The 15,146-nt window shown below is 39.3% G+C and overlaps 2 protein-coding genes and 1 pseudogene across 2 annotated transcripts; all 3 read right to left on the minus strand.

Annotated features, from left to right (window-relative positions):
• Positions 1-251: 251 nt before the first annotated feature.
• LOC137736619 (21 kDa protein-like) lies at positions 252-1,331 on the minus strand (annotated as a pseudogene).
• A 1,546-nt stretch (positions 1,332-2,877) lies between these two features.
• LOC137736618 (pectinesterase inhibitor 3-like) lies at positions 2,878-3,442 on the minus strand. Its single transcript, XM_068475858.2, has one exon. The coding sequence runs from the start codon at positions 3,438-3,440 to the stop codon at positions 2,937-2,939; it is 504 nt and encodes a 167-aa protein (XP_068331959.2). The 5' UTR covers positions 3,441-3,442; the 3' UTR covers positions 2,878-2,936.
• A 4,315-nt stretch (positions 3,443-7,757) lies between these two features.
• On the minus strand, positions 7,758-8,743 carry LOC137736616 (pectinesterase inhibitor 7). The gene has a single exon (XM_068475855.2). The coding sequence runs from the start codon at positions 8,632-8,634 to the stop codon at positions 7,999-8,001; it is 636 nt and encodes a 211-aa protein (XP_068331956.2). The 5' UTR covers positions 8,635-8,743; the 3' UTR covers positions 7,758-7,998.
• Between the last annotated feature and the right edge of the window lie 6,403 nt (positions 8,744-15,146).

The following is a 15,146-nucleotide window of genomic DNA, read 5'->3' on the forward strand; positions in this document are numbered from 1 at the left end:
GTCGTTGCTAATTTCATGTTTTATCATTTAATTTTAAGTATCATAAACACTTATGGTGGCTAAATTTATAAACTAAATGATATGTCACCAATAAGAAATAAACACGTTAATCAACACTTATGTAATAATTTATTCATCAACTTCCATGTAATTTAGTTTATAAGTTTTAGTCTCCTAGTATTACCCTTTGGTTATTTTGCATAATTGATCAACCTATATAGTTTAACATTTTAAATGAAAGGTAGGCTCAACTAGGGCGCTTTATTGGCGAGTACAAGCGCATTGCTAGTAAACTTCTTCACTTTCTGCGCCCGATCGGACACGTCGGTCTTCACGGGCCCTACCGCCACACCCTTGAATCCGTCTATACAAGTATTCGCGTTGGTAAGCGCAGCGCTCAACCATGTCAACACGTTACTGATCTGGAACTGGAATAAAGGGGTGCTAGAGGCGTCGAGCTTGTTCATCTGATTGAGCGAGTCGCTAAAGCTATCGACGCCGTTGCCTAAGACCTTTCCTCAGGTGCTACGGGCATTCGCCGTGCGCTAGTTGCTGGGTGGGGGAGGCCAGAGATTTAGGCGGCCGTGTTCTTAGCACTAGTTAGGCCGGCGCTGATGGCGTCCTTTGCGGCCTGAATATTGTCATTGGATGGAGATCCGCTGGTGGAGATTGGGTGGGAAGGGAAGAAGAAGACGAAGAGGAGAGACATGAGAAACGGGGTCGTCATTTGTGGGACTCATTCTCAACATTGAATCCCTTTCTCATGCTGGCGAATTCATCTCTCAGCCATCGCCTCATCCATCATCTGAAATTCTTTCTTTCTGTTTCTCTCTAGAGTCGTGCTTTTTTTCACTCTTTCTCTCCCTCCCTCCCTCCCTCCCTTCCTATCGTTCTTTCGCTTGCATATTTAAGTTAAATTCACGAAGGACGACGACCTGCTGCCGGTGGAACCGAGCTGGCGTCTCTGCTTGAGCGAGTCACGAATCTGGTTGACGGCGTCCCCAATGTTGGAGAAGCAGTCGTGGAGGGCAGGTCGGCGCCGTAGTCAGCTTGGCTGGAGATGGAGAAGTAGTCGGGCCCTGGCGAGGCTGATGCTGATGGCAACGTTGGCGAGATGAGCTGGGTGTTCTAGACGGTGCTGGTGTAGGGGTAAATGGAGTTATAACAGAGGTCAGGTTACACTGTGGTGCAGCAGCTTGTACGGATGAAGTCTCTACCGTTGGATGGGGATCCGACTGTGGGGATTGGGTGGAAGAGGAAGAAGAGGTAGATGAGTGAGAGTTGGAAGAGGAGGAAGTGGGTGGTCATCAATTTGACGGTGTTCATGTTTTTTGGGGGATTTAGTATTGAACGGGAAAACGCTGCTTCATGTGGTATACTGGGGGTGGGTTTAAGTAGTAGAGTTTGACTCTTGTTTTTTTCCTTCCTTTTCTATATTTTATTCTTGTTTGCAATTCATGACTTATAATATGGAATAGGAGATGCTTGTATTCAAGGAGAAATTTTTTTCTTTGATCGGGACACAGACATGTGCGTTATATATTATTATACAAATTGAGGAACATTTTAAAATATAATAACATTTGGCATATTACCTTGTATTCTGGGCACATTGAAATATTTATCGTATTTATGGAGCAAAAATGCTACTCTTGCCATATTTTTCATACAATATTTGTATTACTTTTATAATAAAGATGAGACCCTCACGTGTTGGTGGACCCTATTTTTATTAGAAACGTGATACAAATATGGTATGAAAAATGTGATAAGTGTAGCATTACTATTCATGGACTGCACCAGCTTGTCCAATTCTTGTAATTAGTGTGTGTGTGTGTGTGTGTATATATATATATATTTTGCAAAAATTTCATAATTATAACCTGTCATTTTGATCATTTTCGTCTAAAGATCATTTGCATAGGATGTTAATCAAATCAAAGATAGTCATCTCTCAACTAAATTAGCGGAATTGGTCGTTGAAACTCTTTTTTCTTAGTGTTATTTGATACATATAGATGCATTTATGTAGAAATGATACTTGAATAACGAGTAAGTAAATGTAGGGTTCATGATATAAAATTGTACGGTAAAATACGTTACTCACAAAGGGTGAGTAGGATAGTGCACCATATAGAAGTGGATGCAAGTATTGTCCTTATAATATTGTAAAGATACACTATGTGTCAAGTATTCCCGGTGAAAAATAAACTGTTTAGAAGGGAGACTACGTCGAGGTGTGACAAGGAGGTTTGGGGTGAGGCAGGAGATGCGGGTGGAATCTCTTTGCCCCCTCACCCTTGTTCTTGGTCAATCATACCTCTGACCTGTCTCTAGCTCTCACGTTACATAAATGCTCATGAGATATGAATAATTTGTTTAAGAGAGTGATAATTGCTGGACATAAAAGGTTAATTACGTCTGAAGATTAGATTATTAACTTAATTCTTATTTCACAATAAACAAATGAAAGGTTATTGAAAATTTTTTTTTTTTTTTTGGCCTATTGCATAATTTAAAAAAGTAATGCTATATCAAGGGTGAGCGAAAACAGGCTCCTTATATTGAACAAAGAAACGCAGCAATTACTTTTGAAGTGCTTTGTATATGTCACACGTGATATGTAATGGTGTGCCTATGTCTCATCACGTGAATTTTTAATTTCTTCTTGAAAGTGCAAACTTAAGCAATAAAACTTCGTCCTTAATTCATGGCCGTAGCCACTCTAATCAAGTCATTCATCCAAACAACTAAAACAACTAATTTTAAATATGAAAGTGCAAAACTTGGGAATGCGCAATTTTAGTAATTCCTAATCATATTGGCGATCCAGTTTTTCATAATTTGATTATAGTAACACTTAAGGTGACATTTGGTGGTTGTGCATATTCGATCAACATATATAATTTAACATTTGAAACGAGAGGTAGGCTTGATTAAGGCGCGGCCTTAAGATTATTGACGAGCGCAAGCGCATTGTGAGTAAGCTTCTCCACCTCTTGCACCCGATTGGACACGTCGGTCTTCACTGGCCCTTCCGCCACACCCTTGAAGCCTTCTATACAAGTATCCTCGTCGGTAAGCGCAGCGCTCAACCATGTCAACACGTTACTGATCTGGAGCTGGAATGACGGGGTGCCAGGGGCGTCGAGCTCGTTCATCTGCTTAAGTGAGTCGCCAAAGCTATCGACGGCGTTGCCTAAGACCTCTGTGCAGCTGCTAAGGGCGTCTGCTGTGCGCGGGTCTGGTTGGTGGGGGATTTTAGAGACGTGGTTGGCCGTGTTCTTAGCACTGGTTAGGCCGGCGCTGATGGCGTCCTTCGCGGCCTGGATATTGTCATTAGATGGAGCTCCGATGGTAGAGATAGGGTGGGAGAGGAAGAAGAAGAGGAAGAGAGGAGAGAGGAGAAACTGGGTCGACATTTGTTTGGTGTTGTTCATGATTGAATGAGAATTCTGCTTCTTCAGTCTGCTTTCATGTGTAGGGGGTGGGGCATTTATGTAGCTGGAGAAGATATGTATTAGGGTTTATTTGTGGAAACTCGAGAAGATTTGTATTAGGGTTTATTTGTGGAAACTCGAATCTCGTCTGAAATTTCGACCAAAAAAAAATTCTCGTCTGAAAATGAATTAATTAATTGTTTTCCTCCAAAAAAAATTCCAATACTCCTTAGAAAGAAAACAATCTTTTTTCAAATTCCTTTTTTTTTTTTTTTTTTTTATGAACAAATCTTTTTCAAATTCTTTGAATGGGACTATTTTAGAAGAAAAAATGCAGTGCAAATGGTTAGTTATAATGGTTGTGGATATGATTTGTAGCCAAATTAATTAGACCAGTAAACTATTTCCTCTCAAGAAATTATTATGTGTATCTAATAAACGACATGCTGCTAAATAAATTGTTTTACAAGTGGAAATGGCATTCCACAATTTTACCCTATCGATAAAAAAAATACAATTAATACTAAAAAAGAAAAATAAAAATAAGGGGAAGAATGTCCATCAACAAGCGCCTAGTTTGAATCTCCCTCATTATAGTTTATAATTTATATTAATGTACAACAACAAGTCAAAATAAAAGTCAAACGAATTAAGTCTGAACAAAGAAATATAGCATACAAGAGAAAGAAGGGAAGCATATAAGAGCTATTATTTTTAAGAGATCAGTGGAGGTCACTCGTATATATGCAACGGTGTGCGTATGTCTCAAATGACCATTATTTTTTCAATAATATTTTTTTTATCACCTCAATATAACATAATATTGTACCACATCCATGTGACAGTTTAGATGGACGTCCACATCAATTAAAAATAATCTTGTGGCAGTTGAGTGGATAATTACATAAATAAAAAAAACTAACTTAGTTTTTCATTAATAAAAAGGTCAATCAAACCCTAAATTTTGGATTCCCTCGTTGTAGCTTCCGCCCTTTCCTCTCTCCATCATCAATCATCTTCTTCCCAAGATCTGTTATTTCTTTTCCTTGAGATTGTTGTCCATGCCCATAGAATTATCTTCAGACTCAAGGTGATTTTTTTTGGATTACCCCATTCATTCTTACGGATGAATTATCCACAGACTTTGAATCGATGTGGTGTTTGACAATTTTAGAACCCCTTCTAAACCATATAATCTCAGCGTGCATAAGAGTGATACCAATAGTCATCAACAATTTTGTTGCCGGAGAGGACGGGGTGGACCACCAATAGATAGGAGGTTGAGATGAACTTCTAAAAAATTAATCTTTTTTATTGGAATAAAAGAATTATTCATTAAGAATTGAGATTTTGGTGTGATTATCCACCTCATTTTGCCACAAGATTCTTTTTAATTGACATGATTTTTTCATATCAATTGTCACATAAGATGGTATGAAATTTTGATATCTATTGGTAAGAGTATCATTGTAACATCCCGTCCCAAATTTCATTTTAACGTACGTGTGAAATTACGATTTTACCCCCCTAGTTCGTTAAACTTACGTGTAGTTTTGTGTAGTGTGGTGTTGTAGGACCACACACACACTCACACATCACCCTCACTCTCCCAGGATTCCCTCCCTCATTCCCTCACTTTCTGTCACTCTGTCTCTCTCTCTCTCTCTCTCCCCGAGTCCATCTTCTTCTTCTTCCTTCTGCAAACATACGGACTACACACAAACATATTCAAACCTTCACCAATCAAGAAACCAATTACACCATTGAACTCGTGAGGTTGTGAGGAGCACAACCATACCAAAATCAGGTAAGAATTCTAACGTTTTCACGTCGTTTCGACAATGGCCGAATTATGTACTGTTCATGCAACCCTTAAACTAGCTTGTTTTTGGAATTTTGAAGCTCGTAGTTGTGTTTGTGAGGTCCCAAGGAACCTCGGAGTGTATCGTTGGACGGAAGTGGACGTCGGGATCGTCCTGTTCAAAGTTGGCCGACTTTTGAAGTTGTGGACAGGTATGATCTAGCAATTTTTAGCCCTTGAAACTAGTCTATCGTGATTCTACTAGTCCTAAGCTTCATTTTGGCGTTTGAATCATGAAATTTGGTTGAGAAACGAAGGAGAAAACTAAGTTAGAAAAATTTCCAGTTTTCCGGCGCCGGCGTCTCGCCGGAGAAGAAAGGGGAATATTCCGTTAAGTTTAACGGAATATTCCTAACGGCATCTGGTTAGATTTAACGGAATATTCCGTTAGTTGACGGAATATTCCTGACGGCGTCTGTTGACACCGTCAGTGTGCATGGCACGTGGCCGCGCGTGGGGGGCGCGTAGGTCCGTGCCTTGGCCGGCGCGTGGGGGCGCGTGCGTGGTCCAAAAATTATTCTAAAAATATGGGTGTGATCATGAGGTTGTGTAGATCACGTTGGTATATTCAATTGTCCAAATTGAGCAATGTATGAGAAGTTATTACGAGAAGTTGGTTATGTGCTTTTAAATTAACGTTTTCGTAGCTTTTTCGCGTATAGGTGATTCGTTTTCCGAGGACGAGCGTTCACACTCGAGGCAAGGGGGCTACGACCCTTCCACTTATCTGTGAGTGGGCTTTTGTTTTCCGTATATACCTATATACATATTAATTCCCAGAAATTAAATAGAAAAGGTTATTTGTTTTATGCCATGCATCATATGAATGTTGTTTACGCATCATCGCATGTATTAGTAGTGGCATACATATATATATATATGTGTATTTGGTGCTGTGGAGGCACAGGTAAGTGCCAGGTAAGCGGTATTCATGTTGTTATGCAATAGTAGTTTGAGATGCTTAGAGAGCTCATAATCTGCACCCCCGGTGTTAGTGCTCCCGCCCAGAGTTGGGGCATAGCCTTCACGTGTATGTTCACCCGCACCGCATGCTCGCCTTGGATCCAAGTTAGGTGCTTAGGCTTGTCGTACATACCACATTAGGTGGTTCCGACTCGTAGGTGACCCGCGATTTATCGCCCAGCTTCACGTGATCGTAGCACTAGAGCATACATATATATATTACACCAGCCTGTCGTACAGACCACGTTAGGTGGTTCCGACTCGTGTGCAGATTCAGATGTTGAGTTGAGATTGGAGCTCTATCTGCAGCCGTACAGGTCACGTTAGGTGACTCCCGGCTGCCAGATTATATGTTATTGAAGTGAATTACGCTTGAGCATTTATAATTGATTATGAGATTCTGTTGTGGCATATTCTCGAGCATAAATGGCATATTGTGAGCATGAATGGCATATGGTGAAGCATGATTGGCATACCTATATAAACGTATATATGTTCATTTTCTGGGAAGTATACAGGTTTTACGGCGAGGGGTTAGAATGTATTTTGCTAAAGAGTTTTCAAAGAACTTTGTTTTTGCCCACTCACGCTTTTGTTTTTGCGCCCCTCCAGGTTCTAGTGGTCTAGCAAGTTCGGTGGTTTATCCCAGAGGGCGTCCCGGCATTTCTGACAGACACTCACCATTGTAGGGTCACCTTCGGGTGTATATATGTCGTATCTTTTCCTTTTGGACTGTTGTAGATTTGCTCTGAATTGTGTCTCACATACACTAGTACCTTGTATGCTAGTTAGTTTTTAATTCTTAGTACTTTTATATTATTATCTTAATAGCTTCCGCACGCGCACATGGCTACGTCACCTTCGTGTGACGGCCAGCATGCCCTGATCTCGGTCGGGGTGTGTCAATCATCATTATTATTATTATTATTATTATTATTATTATTATTATTATTATTATTATTATTATTATTATGAAAATAATACTCACTTATATTTGCTAGTGGCCATTTACCACAGTAATGAAAATGTGTTGAATTTTTGCATGACGGCATGTAATCTAACAAAATTTACCCAGTCGATGACTAATCTAACATGTAATTTAACAAAATCTATTGTATGATAAAAAATAAAATAAAAAACAAACTATGTGAGCATGATGGAAACTGGGTTTCTGGAAAAAAAATTATGTTAAAAATTTGAGGTGTATAACACTGTATATTAAATGAACACAAGGAGAAACCTTGTCAATTCTATCAGCATCATTAACGAATGAAAGCGAGGAGCAACTGCCACGCAGGGCCCCTCCTCCATCCACACCATATCTCATCTGCTCTGCACATGTGAGATAAACAGTGAGTCAACTCGTTCAGTTAGTAAATATCACAACAACAAAAATGAATAACTACATTTGCTCGAATTTGAATCATCTTCTCGTAATTTTGATTGTAAAGTAAAATATTGTTTGTATGATGTAAAAACTAAGATCACAGCAATTAGAAACCAAAATATATTACAAAAACATTAACAAACCCAGAAGAAGACAGGGCCCAAATATACAAAAAGTAACAGAAATTAACTAAAGTTTGTGTTGTTCCCACTGAGCGACACAGTTAAGCATGTAAATACATACAGACAGAGGGTAATATGTGGTTTAAACCTCTACTAATCTTCATTAGTTAACTCATCACTAATAAACAAAACTACTAAAACCAGAGATGGAGGCTCGTTGTTTTATCAGGGCCCGCCCTTCTCAGCAACCCTATTAACGAGAGCGAGGGCATTGCTGGTAACCTTCTTCACATTCTCCACCCGGTTCGACACGTCGGTCTTGAGAGGGCCATCCTCCACGTCATCAAACCCGTCCGTGCAGGTCTCCTCGTCGGTAAGCGCGGCGCTCATCCACGTCTGGACGTTGCTCATCTGGAACCGGAACGACGACGACCCACCGCCGGAGACTGCGGTGGCAATGAGCTGGCGCATCTGCTTGAGGGAGCCACGAATCTCGTCGACAGCGTCGCCGAAGTTGGAGAAGCAGTCGTGGAGGGCGGAGGCGGCGCGCGAGTCGGCACCGTAGTCGGCTTGACGGGAGATGTTCGAGACGTAGGCGGCCATGCTGCGTGCCCAGGCGAGGCTGACGCCGATGGCGAACTTGGCGAGCTGAGCCGGGTTGTCTTGAACGGCGCTAGCAAAGCGGGAAAGGGAGGTGTAGCAGAGGTCAGGGTACAGAGTAGTGCCGCAGCTTGTACGGATGAATTCCGTGTCGTTGGATGGGGATCCGACAGTGGGGATTGGGTGGAAGAGGAGGAAGAAGAGGAAGGTGAGGAAGAGTTGGGGGAGGAGGAAGTGGGTGGACATGCGTTTGGTGTTCATGGTGTTTGGGAGTAAAGAGTATTATTGAACGAGAAGTGAGAACAGAACACACTGCTTCTTCTGCTCCATGTGATGTGTGGGTTGGGAGGTTTAAGTAGTACGAGTAGGCTCCTTTTCTCAGATAAAATATTATTTGGAGCGCCAACTTTATTTGTTGGAATATATGGCCTATTATTTTTTTATGGAAGTCTTAACTAAACATTTCTAATACTGAATATTATATATTTTCCTAAACAAAATTCCATATTTATATATTAATGTGGGAATGAAGTATCAAATGAGATGTAAAAGCAAAGGCCACCCATCTCGCGTGGGCGTTTGAATTGCGGCTAGTGGGGGGTGGTGCTTGCACCGAGAGATTTAACGGCGAGCCGTTGCCCAAAAGACGACATCAACGGCTAGGATGCAACGGAAGCATCCACAATGCATAATGATCGTGATAATTGGACGGCTGGCGGCGTGACACTTTACTCCTGAGGAGGGTGAGACACTTGACTATGAGAGTTGAGAGCTTGTTTGGCCTTCCATTTGCCCCCACTAATACTAGTATTGCCAAGCGTGCAACTTTGTAGTATTATAGTGGAGGGTCCAAATTCCAAATACTCCATTACTAGTTCCACAACGCAACGTATGAATACAGGCATTTGAGCTTTGTAGTATTTTTTGACTTGTGTATAGCAAGAAGCATGCAAAGTTTTTATAGAATTTTTGTTGTTTTTTAATGATAGCATTAACCCAACGCTTATAAACAAAAGTGTTTTATACAAAATATTCTGAAACGGATAATTGATGTGCATTTTGTTTTACTCTTTCAGATATAGAAATGATTACGTTCCCCACTAATAAAAGCAAAACGATATGTGAATATATAAATTGTAAGTTTTCGGTTATGGTTCGAAAGTGTGATTGCTAAGAGTAACAAGTTGAAGGTGAGCGTTATAAAATTTTCGATGGTGATATGGATGTATAATGGATGATCCAATATTCAAATACAATAAGATAGGGAATAGGGACGACGACTACCTTTTGCCTTTTGGTGATGTTGGGAAATTCTGAATACTTTGCTTTGTTTTATCATGTTGGTGTTATGTTTGGTAATTAGCCCCAATTAAGCTACTGGGATCCTAATCTGAACTAATCTTTGAAGCTTTTGGGAGAGAAGAAGGTATATATGATTGATTCACGAGCTTATCGGCGCAATTGACTCAAAACAAACTAATCTCAAAGATGAGGGAGACGTGCAAAAGCTTGTTATGAGTTTGTGTTTGTCTGCGGGGCCGGGCAGGTTTTCTTGGTTCAAAGTTTTTCAAAAGGGAAACATGCATAATCATGACTGAGGGATCACATCATATAGCAAGGTTGTGTTGCATGTGACGATTCGATTTAGTGCCATTCAGTCTCGATTTCGTTAAAAGATGTCTCTGTGTTGGATTTAGATCCTTTGTTCTATTTTCTCTGTTATGATCTGCTTGACTCCTATTCATACAACATCTCATTCAAATTTTAAGAAAAATGTGTCGACTGTAAATCTATATGAGAAGTCAAGTAGAAAAAATCAAGCAGATGATTTGGGTCTCTCTGTTTGACCTCATTTTTATCGAATAAAGCCAAAAATTAACTTTTAATTTAAAAATGTCATTTTTTATAAAAGCTTTCAAATATATCCAAAATTTCACTTAAATAGACACAAATACGCTCAAATTTAACAATTAAATAAATTAAAGGCTTTTTAGCTACTGTCGCCTCAAGCTCCGGTCTAACTTCACCTTCACTTCTACACTCCACCACCACAACCCTATCCCCTTCGACCCCCTCATAACCGACATTGAGCACTGCAGCAGTTACCGCGAGTGGGAGTAGTAGAACTTCAATCATGCCTTCAACACCTTTTTTCTTACTAATATCATTTTTAGTTTTAAATATAAAAATAGTTTTCAAAGTTAATCCATATATCGTTATATGATTGTATTTGTGAGACCCACGTGGCGCCACATCATCACACTAATAGAGCAATTGACAGATTTTTCACAAAAAAAACTAAAATGATCACGATGGACAAATTCAAAGAAAGACTAAAATGATTCACGATAGACAAATTTAAGAACACTACTATTGATTATCATTAATTGCTAATGACCAGATTAAGGAGTTATGTCAATGTCACGAATCATTTTGGCTAAAAAGCCTTTAATTTATTTGATTATTAAATTTAAGGGTATTTGTATCTATTTAGGTGAAATTTTAGATATATTTGAAAGATTTTATAAAAAAATGACATTTTTGAAATTAAAAGTTACTTTTTTGCTATATTTGATAAATACTCTCATATGAATGCTAAAAAAACAAACTATTATATTCACAACGAGTTTAATGCTAAGTTGTAGCCCATTGTAAGTATTAAGTGAGGTTGTGTCTTAACATAACAATATAGATTAGCAATTGAAAACAACTCTTTAAGATATAAAAAGATGTTTCCAATGGGTAATCATGCACAAATGGCCCACCCACAATGGGCCACTCATCATTGTCAAAATTTAAAACAACATTTAGCCTAATTCATTGCGTTAAATAAGGGGAAATCTCATCCGTAATTAAAGAGCATTTGAAGTAATATTCTATATCACGAGCTCAGTTGAGTACATTGAGGTAATGAGCAATGTGTACATTTGATTTATCTCTGCCTAGCTAGCTAGGTCAAAGGTGAGAAAATGTGTGTCACGTGAAGAGTTTGGTGGAGGCTGAAAGTCAGGGAATATTTTTGCTCACCACCCTTAAGTAATGGTTATGCATTACCATCACTTCAGTACGATGAGCAAAAATGCACCATAAAAGTAAAGCTCTATCTTCTTCTTCTTCTTTCTCTATGTTTCTTTTGACAAGCCATCATTTGAGGAATTCTTGGCTAGGACCATTCATATGCGACACACTTCTTATGAGTATGAACTTGAGCGATTAAAAAATATATGCGGTCTCCATTTTTTGTGTATGGCCGTATGAACACATGGTATGGCAGTTGTGTTGTGCTAGGATAGCACCAAACCAATCGGAACCAACTCAAGCTAACCCACAAGAAATATATCAAATGAAATGCAAGAACAAAATATAAAAGACACTAAGATTTTAACGAGGTTCCTCAACAGTCAATGTAACTGGAGTAGCTCACCCAATAATCCACTATCAACTAAGTGAGAGTTTACAAAATGTTGACAATCTCACAACCCAAAACCCATTACACCCAATAACTCTCACATACCAAAAAAAAAAAAAAAATAGAGAAGGAAATATAATGAATAATTTCCTCTCTACACATAACTCAAAACTATAAAAACAACAACTACTTTGATAGATGATTGCTAACCAAAGGGAGGAGCACTTTCTTCTTTTCTTCAACTGGGGGCTGCGGCACCCCTTTTACTTTTTCTCTGCTGCTTTAAACAAAGGCAGCTGCTGCTGCCAATTAAAACCCTAGCCACACCCGTGGCTTTTCAAATGGGCCAAATAAAAGGCCCACTTAATGGGCTATTGAAAGGCCCAAAGGAATTTGGCCATAATTCAACAATCTCCACCTTGGTCAAATTTCAAAAACGCCATGATAAGCCAAACCAATATAATCAACAATCAACACAAAACCACTCCCAAAAGTAGCAAGAAAATAACTCAAGCCGAGCCAAAATGCTCCAAAGCTCCTACTGCTCAACGCCTTCTTGATATAGGCAGAATGTGAACCAAGTTCAAGCAATGAATAAACTTGGCTACACCAACAAGCTTAGTCAACATATCAGCGGGGTTGTCTTTAGTTGGAATCTTTTGGAGAATGATATCCCCTTCACTAACAACTTCACGAACAAAGTGATAACGCACATCTACGTGCTTGGTCTTCGCATGATGAACCTGATACTTAGCCAAATAAACTTTGACTATCACAATGCACCTCCACCTGTTTCTGATCAACCCCAAAATCTCTAATTAGTCCATGTATCCAAATGGCTTCCTTTATAGCTTCAACAATTGCCATGTATTCAGCCTTTGTAGTAGACAAGGCAATAGACGACTGCAAAATGGACCTCCAACAAACTGGCCCTTTAGCCATAGTAAACACATAGCCTGTAGTAGACTTCCTTTTATCCAAATCACCTGCATAGTCTGAATCAACATAACCAACTGCAAAGTGACCAATATCAGAGCCATCTCTCTCAAACCATAAACCAACATCTCGAGTACCATGGAGATACCTCAATATCCACTTAGCTACATGCCAATGCTCTTTACCAGGATTATGCATATATTGACTCACCATACCAACTGCATGAGCAATATCCGGTCTATAGCATACCATTGCGTACATCAAACTACCAACCAAATTTGCATATGGTATATTTTTCATTTGCAACTTCTCTTTATCAGTTTTAGGACATTGTGGAGAACTCAATTTAAAATGAGGAGCCAAAGGGGTACTAACCGGTTTGGTTGAATCATGAACTCCAAACTTCTGAATCAACTTCTCAAGGTATTATCTTTGATTCAAGTATACCAAACCCTTGTCTCTATCTCTAATGATCTTCATGCCAAGGATCTTCTTCGCTTCACCAAGATCCTTCATCTCGAACTCGTTCTTCATTTGTTTCTTCAATTTCTCAATCTCTTCAACATTCTTTGAGGTAATCAACATAGCATCAACATATATCAACAAATAAATGAAAGACCCATCTTACAACTTCTTGAAGTATACACAATGATCATATTGACTTCTAGAATAATTTTGGCCTCTCATAAATTTATCAAACCTCAAATACCATTGTCTAGGAGATTGCTTCAAACCATAAAGTGATTTCTTCAACTTGCAAAACAAATTCTCTTTCCCTTTCACTTTGTACCCATCCGGTTGACACATATAGATCTCTTCATTCAAATCACCATGTAGGAAAGCCGTCTTCATATCGAGTTGCACATCTCAAGATCATATTGTGCAACAAGAGCTAACATAATGCGAATTGAGGAGTGCTTCACAACCGGAGAAAAGATTTCATTGTAGTCAATGCCCTCCTTTTGTGCATACCCTTTAGCAACTAATCTTGCTTTAAATCTCACATTGCTTTTCTCATCAACACCTTCCTTCTTGGCATACACCCATTTGCAATAGATAGCTTTCTTACCCTTAGGCAATTTAGCTAACTCCCAAGTCTTGTTCTTCAAGAGAGAATTCATCTTATCACCCATGGCATTGCACCATTTCTCCTTTTCTTCACTCTCAATAGCTTCCTCAAAATTGAATGGAATCTCATCAGTGATAATAGGAAGAGCAAAAGAAACATAATCACTATACCGAGCTGGCTTGGTAATATTTCTCTTTCCTCTGTTCTTGGCAATAGACTTGTGATGTGAAACTTGCTCTTCATCTTGAAAAAAGTCTTCAACTTCAACTTCTTCAACATCCTATTGGTCTCCCACTTCTTCACTTGTAGTGGCTTCAACATCAATGGAAATAGGATTTGAAGTACTAGAGGCAACTTTCTCAAGCTCCACCTGTTGGACATCTTTCATGTTCTTCTCAGAGTCTTTGAACATACTTTCTTCATCAAATGTCACATCTATACTGATTACAAGTTTCTTCATCTCTGGGCATCACAACTTGTAACCTTTGACACCACTACTAATACCAAGAAAGATAGCCTTTTTGGCTCTAGGATCAAGTTTATTTTTGGTTACATGAAAATAAGCAGGTGAACCAAAAATATGAATATAGTCATAATTAGAAGAAGGTTTTCCAATCCATACCTCCATTGGTGCCTTGCCCTGAACAGTAGCCGAGGGTAACCGGTTGATGATGTGACATGCATAAGTAACTGCCTTTGCCCAAAATGACTTGCTTAAATCCGATTGAGACAACATACATCTAACATTCTCAAGCAAGGTTCGATTCAATTTTTATGAAACTCCATTTTGTTGTGGAGTTCCCCGAACACTAAAATGCCTCACAATCCCTTCCTCTTTGCAAACTTTAAAGAAAGGGTCAGATATGTATTCACCACCATTATCCGATCTCAAAATCTTAATCTTTCTCCCAGTCTGGTTCTCAACCATTTTCTTGCAACTCAAGAAAATGCTCAACACCTCACTTTTGTGCTTCATAGTGTAGACCCAAGACTTTCTAGAATAATCATCAACAAAGGTCACGAACCAATGTCTACCACTCAAAGAGGGAATCTTTGTAGGACCCCAAACATCCGAATACACATAATCAAGAATGCCCTTCGTTTGATGTACTGCAATACCAAACTTCACTCTAATTTGCTTCCCCAAGACACAATGCTCGCAGAAATCAAGCTTACAAGTCGTGGCACCTTTTAGAAGACCTTGTTTCACAAGCCCTTGTAGAGCTCTCTCACTGGCATGGCTTAATCTCATATGCCACAGTCTAGTAGTGTCTGAATCAGATATGCCCATATTTTCTGAGACTACATACGCTTCACCTGTCACGATGCTTCCTTACAATAAATACAAATGACCACATC

Source organism: Pyrus communis, chromosome 13 (assembly GCF_041283825.1).
Source record: "Pyrus communis isolate YQ-2024b chromosome 13, ASM4128382v1, whole genome shotgun sequence".
NCBI classification, from domain to species: Eukaryota; Viridiplantae; Streptophyta; class Magnoliopsida; order Rosales; family Rosaceae; genus Pyrus; species Pyrus communis.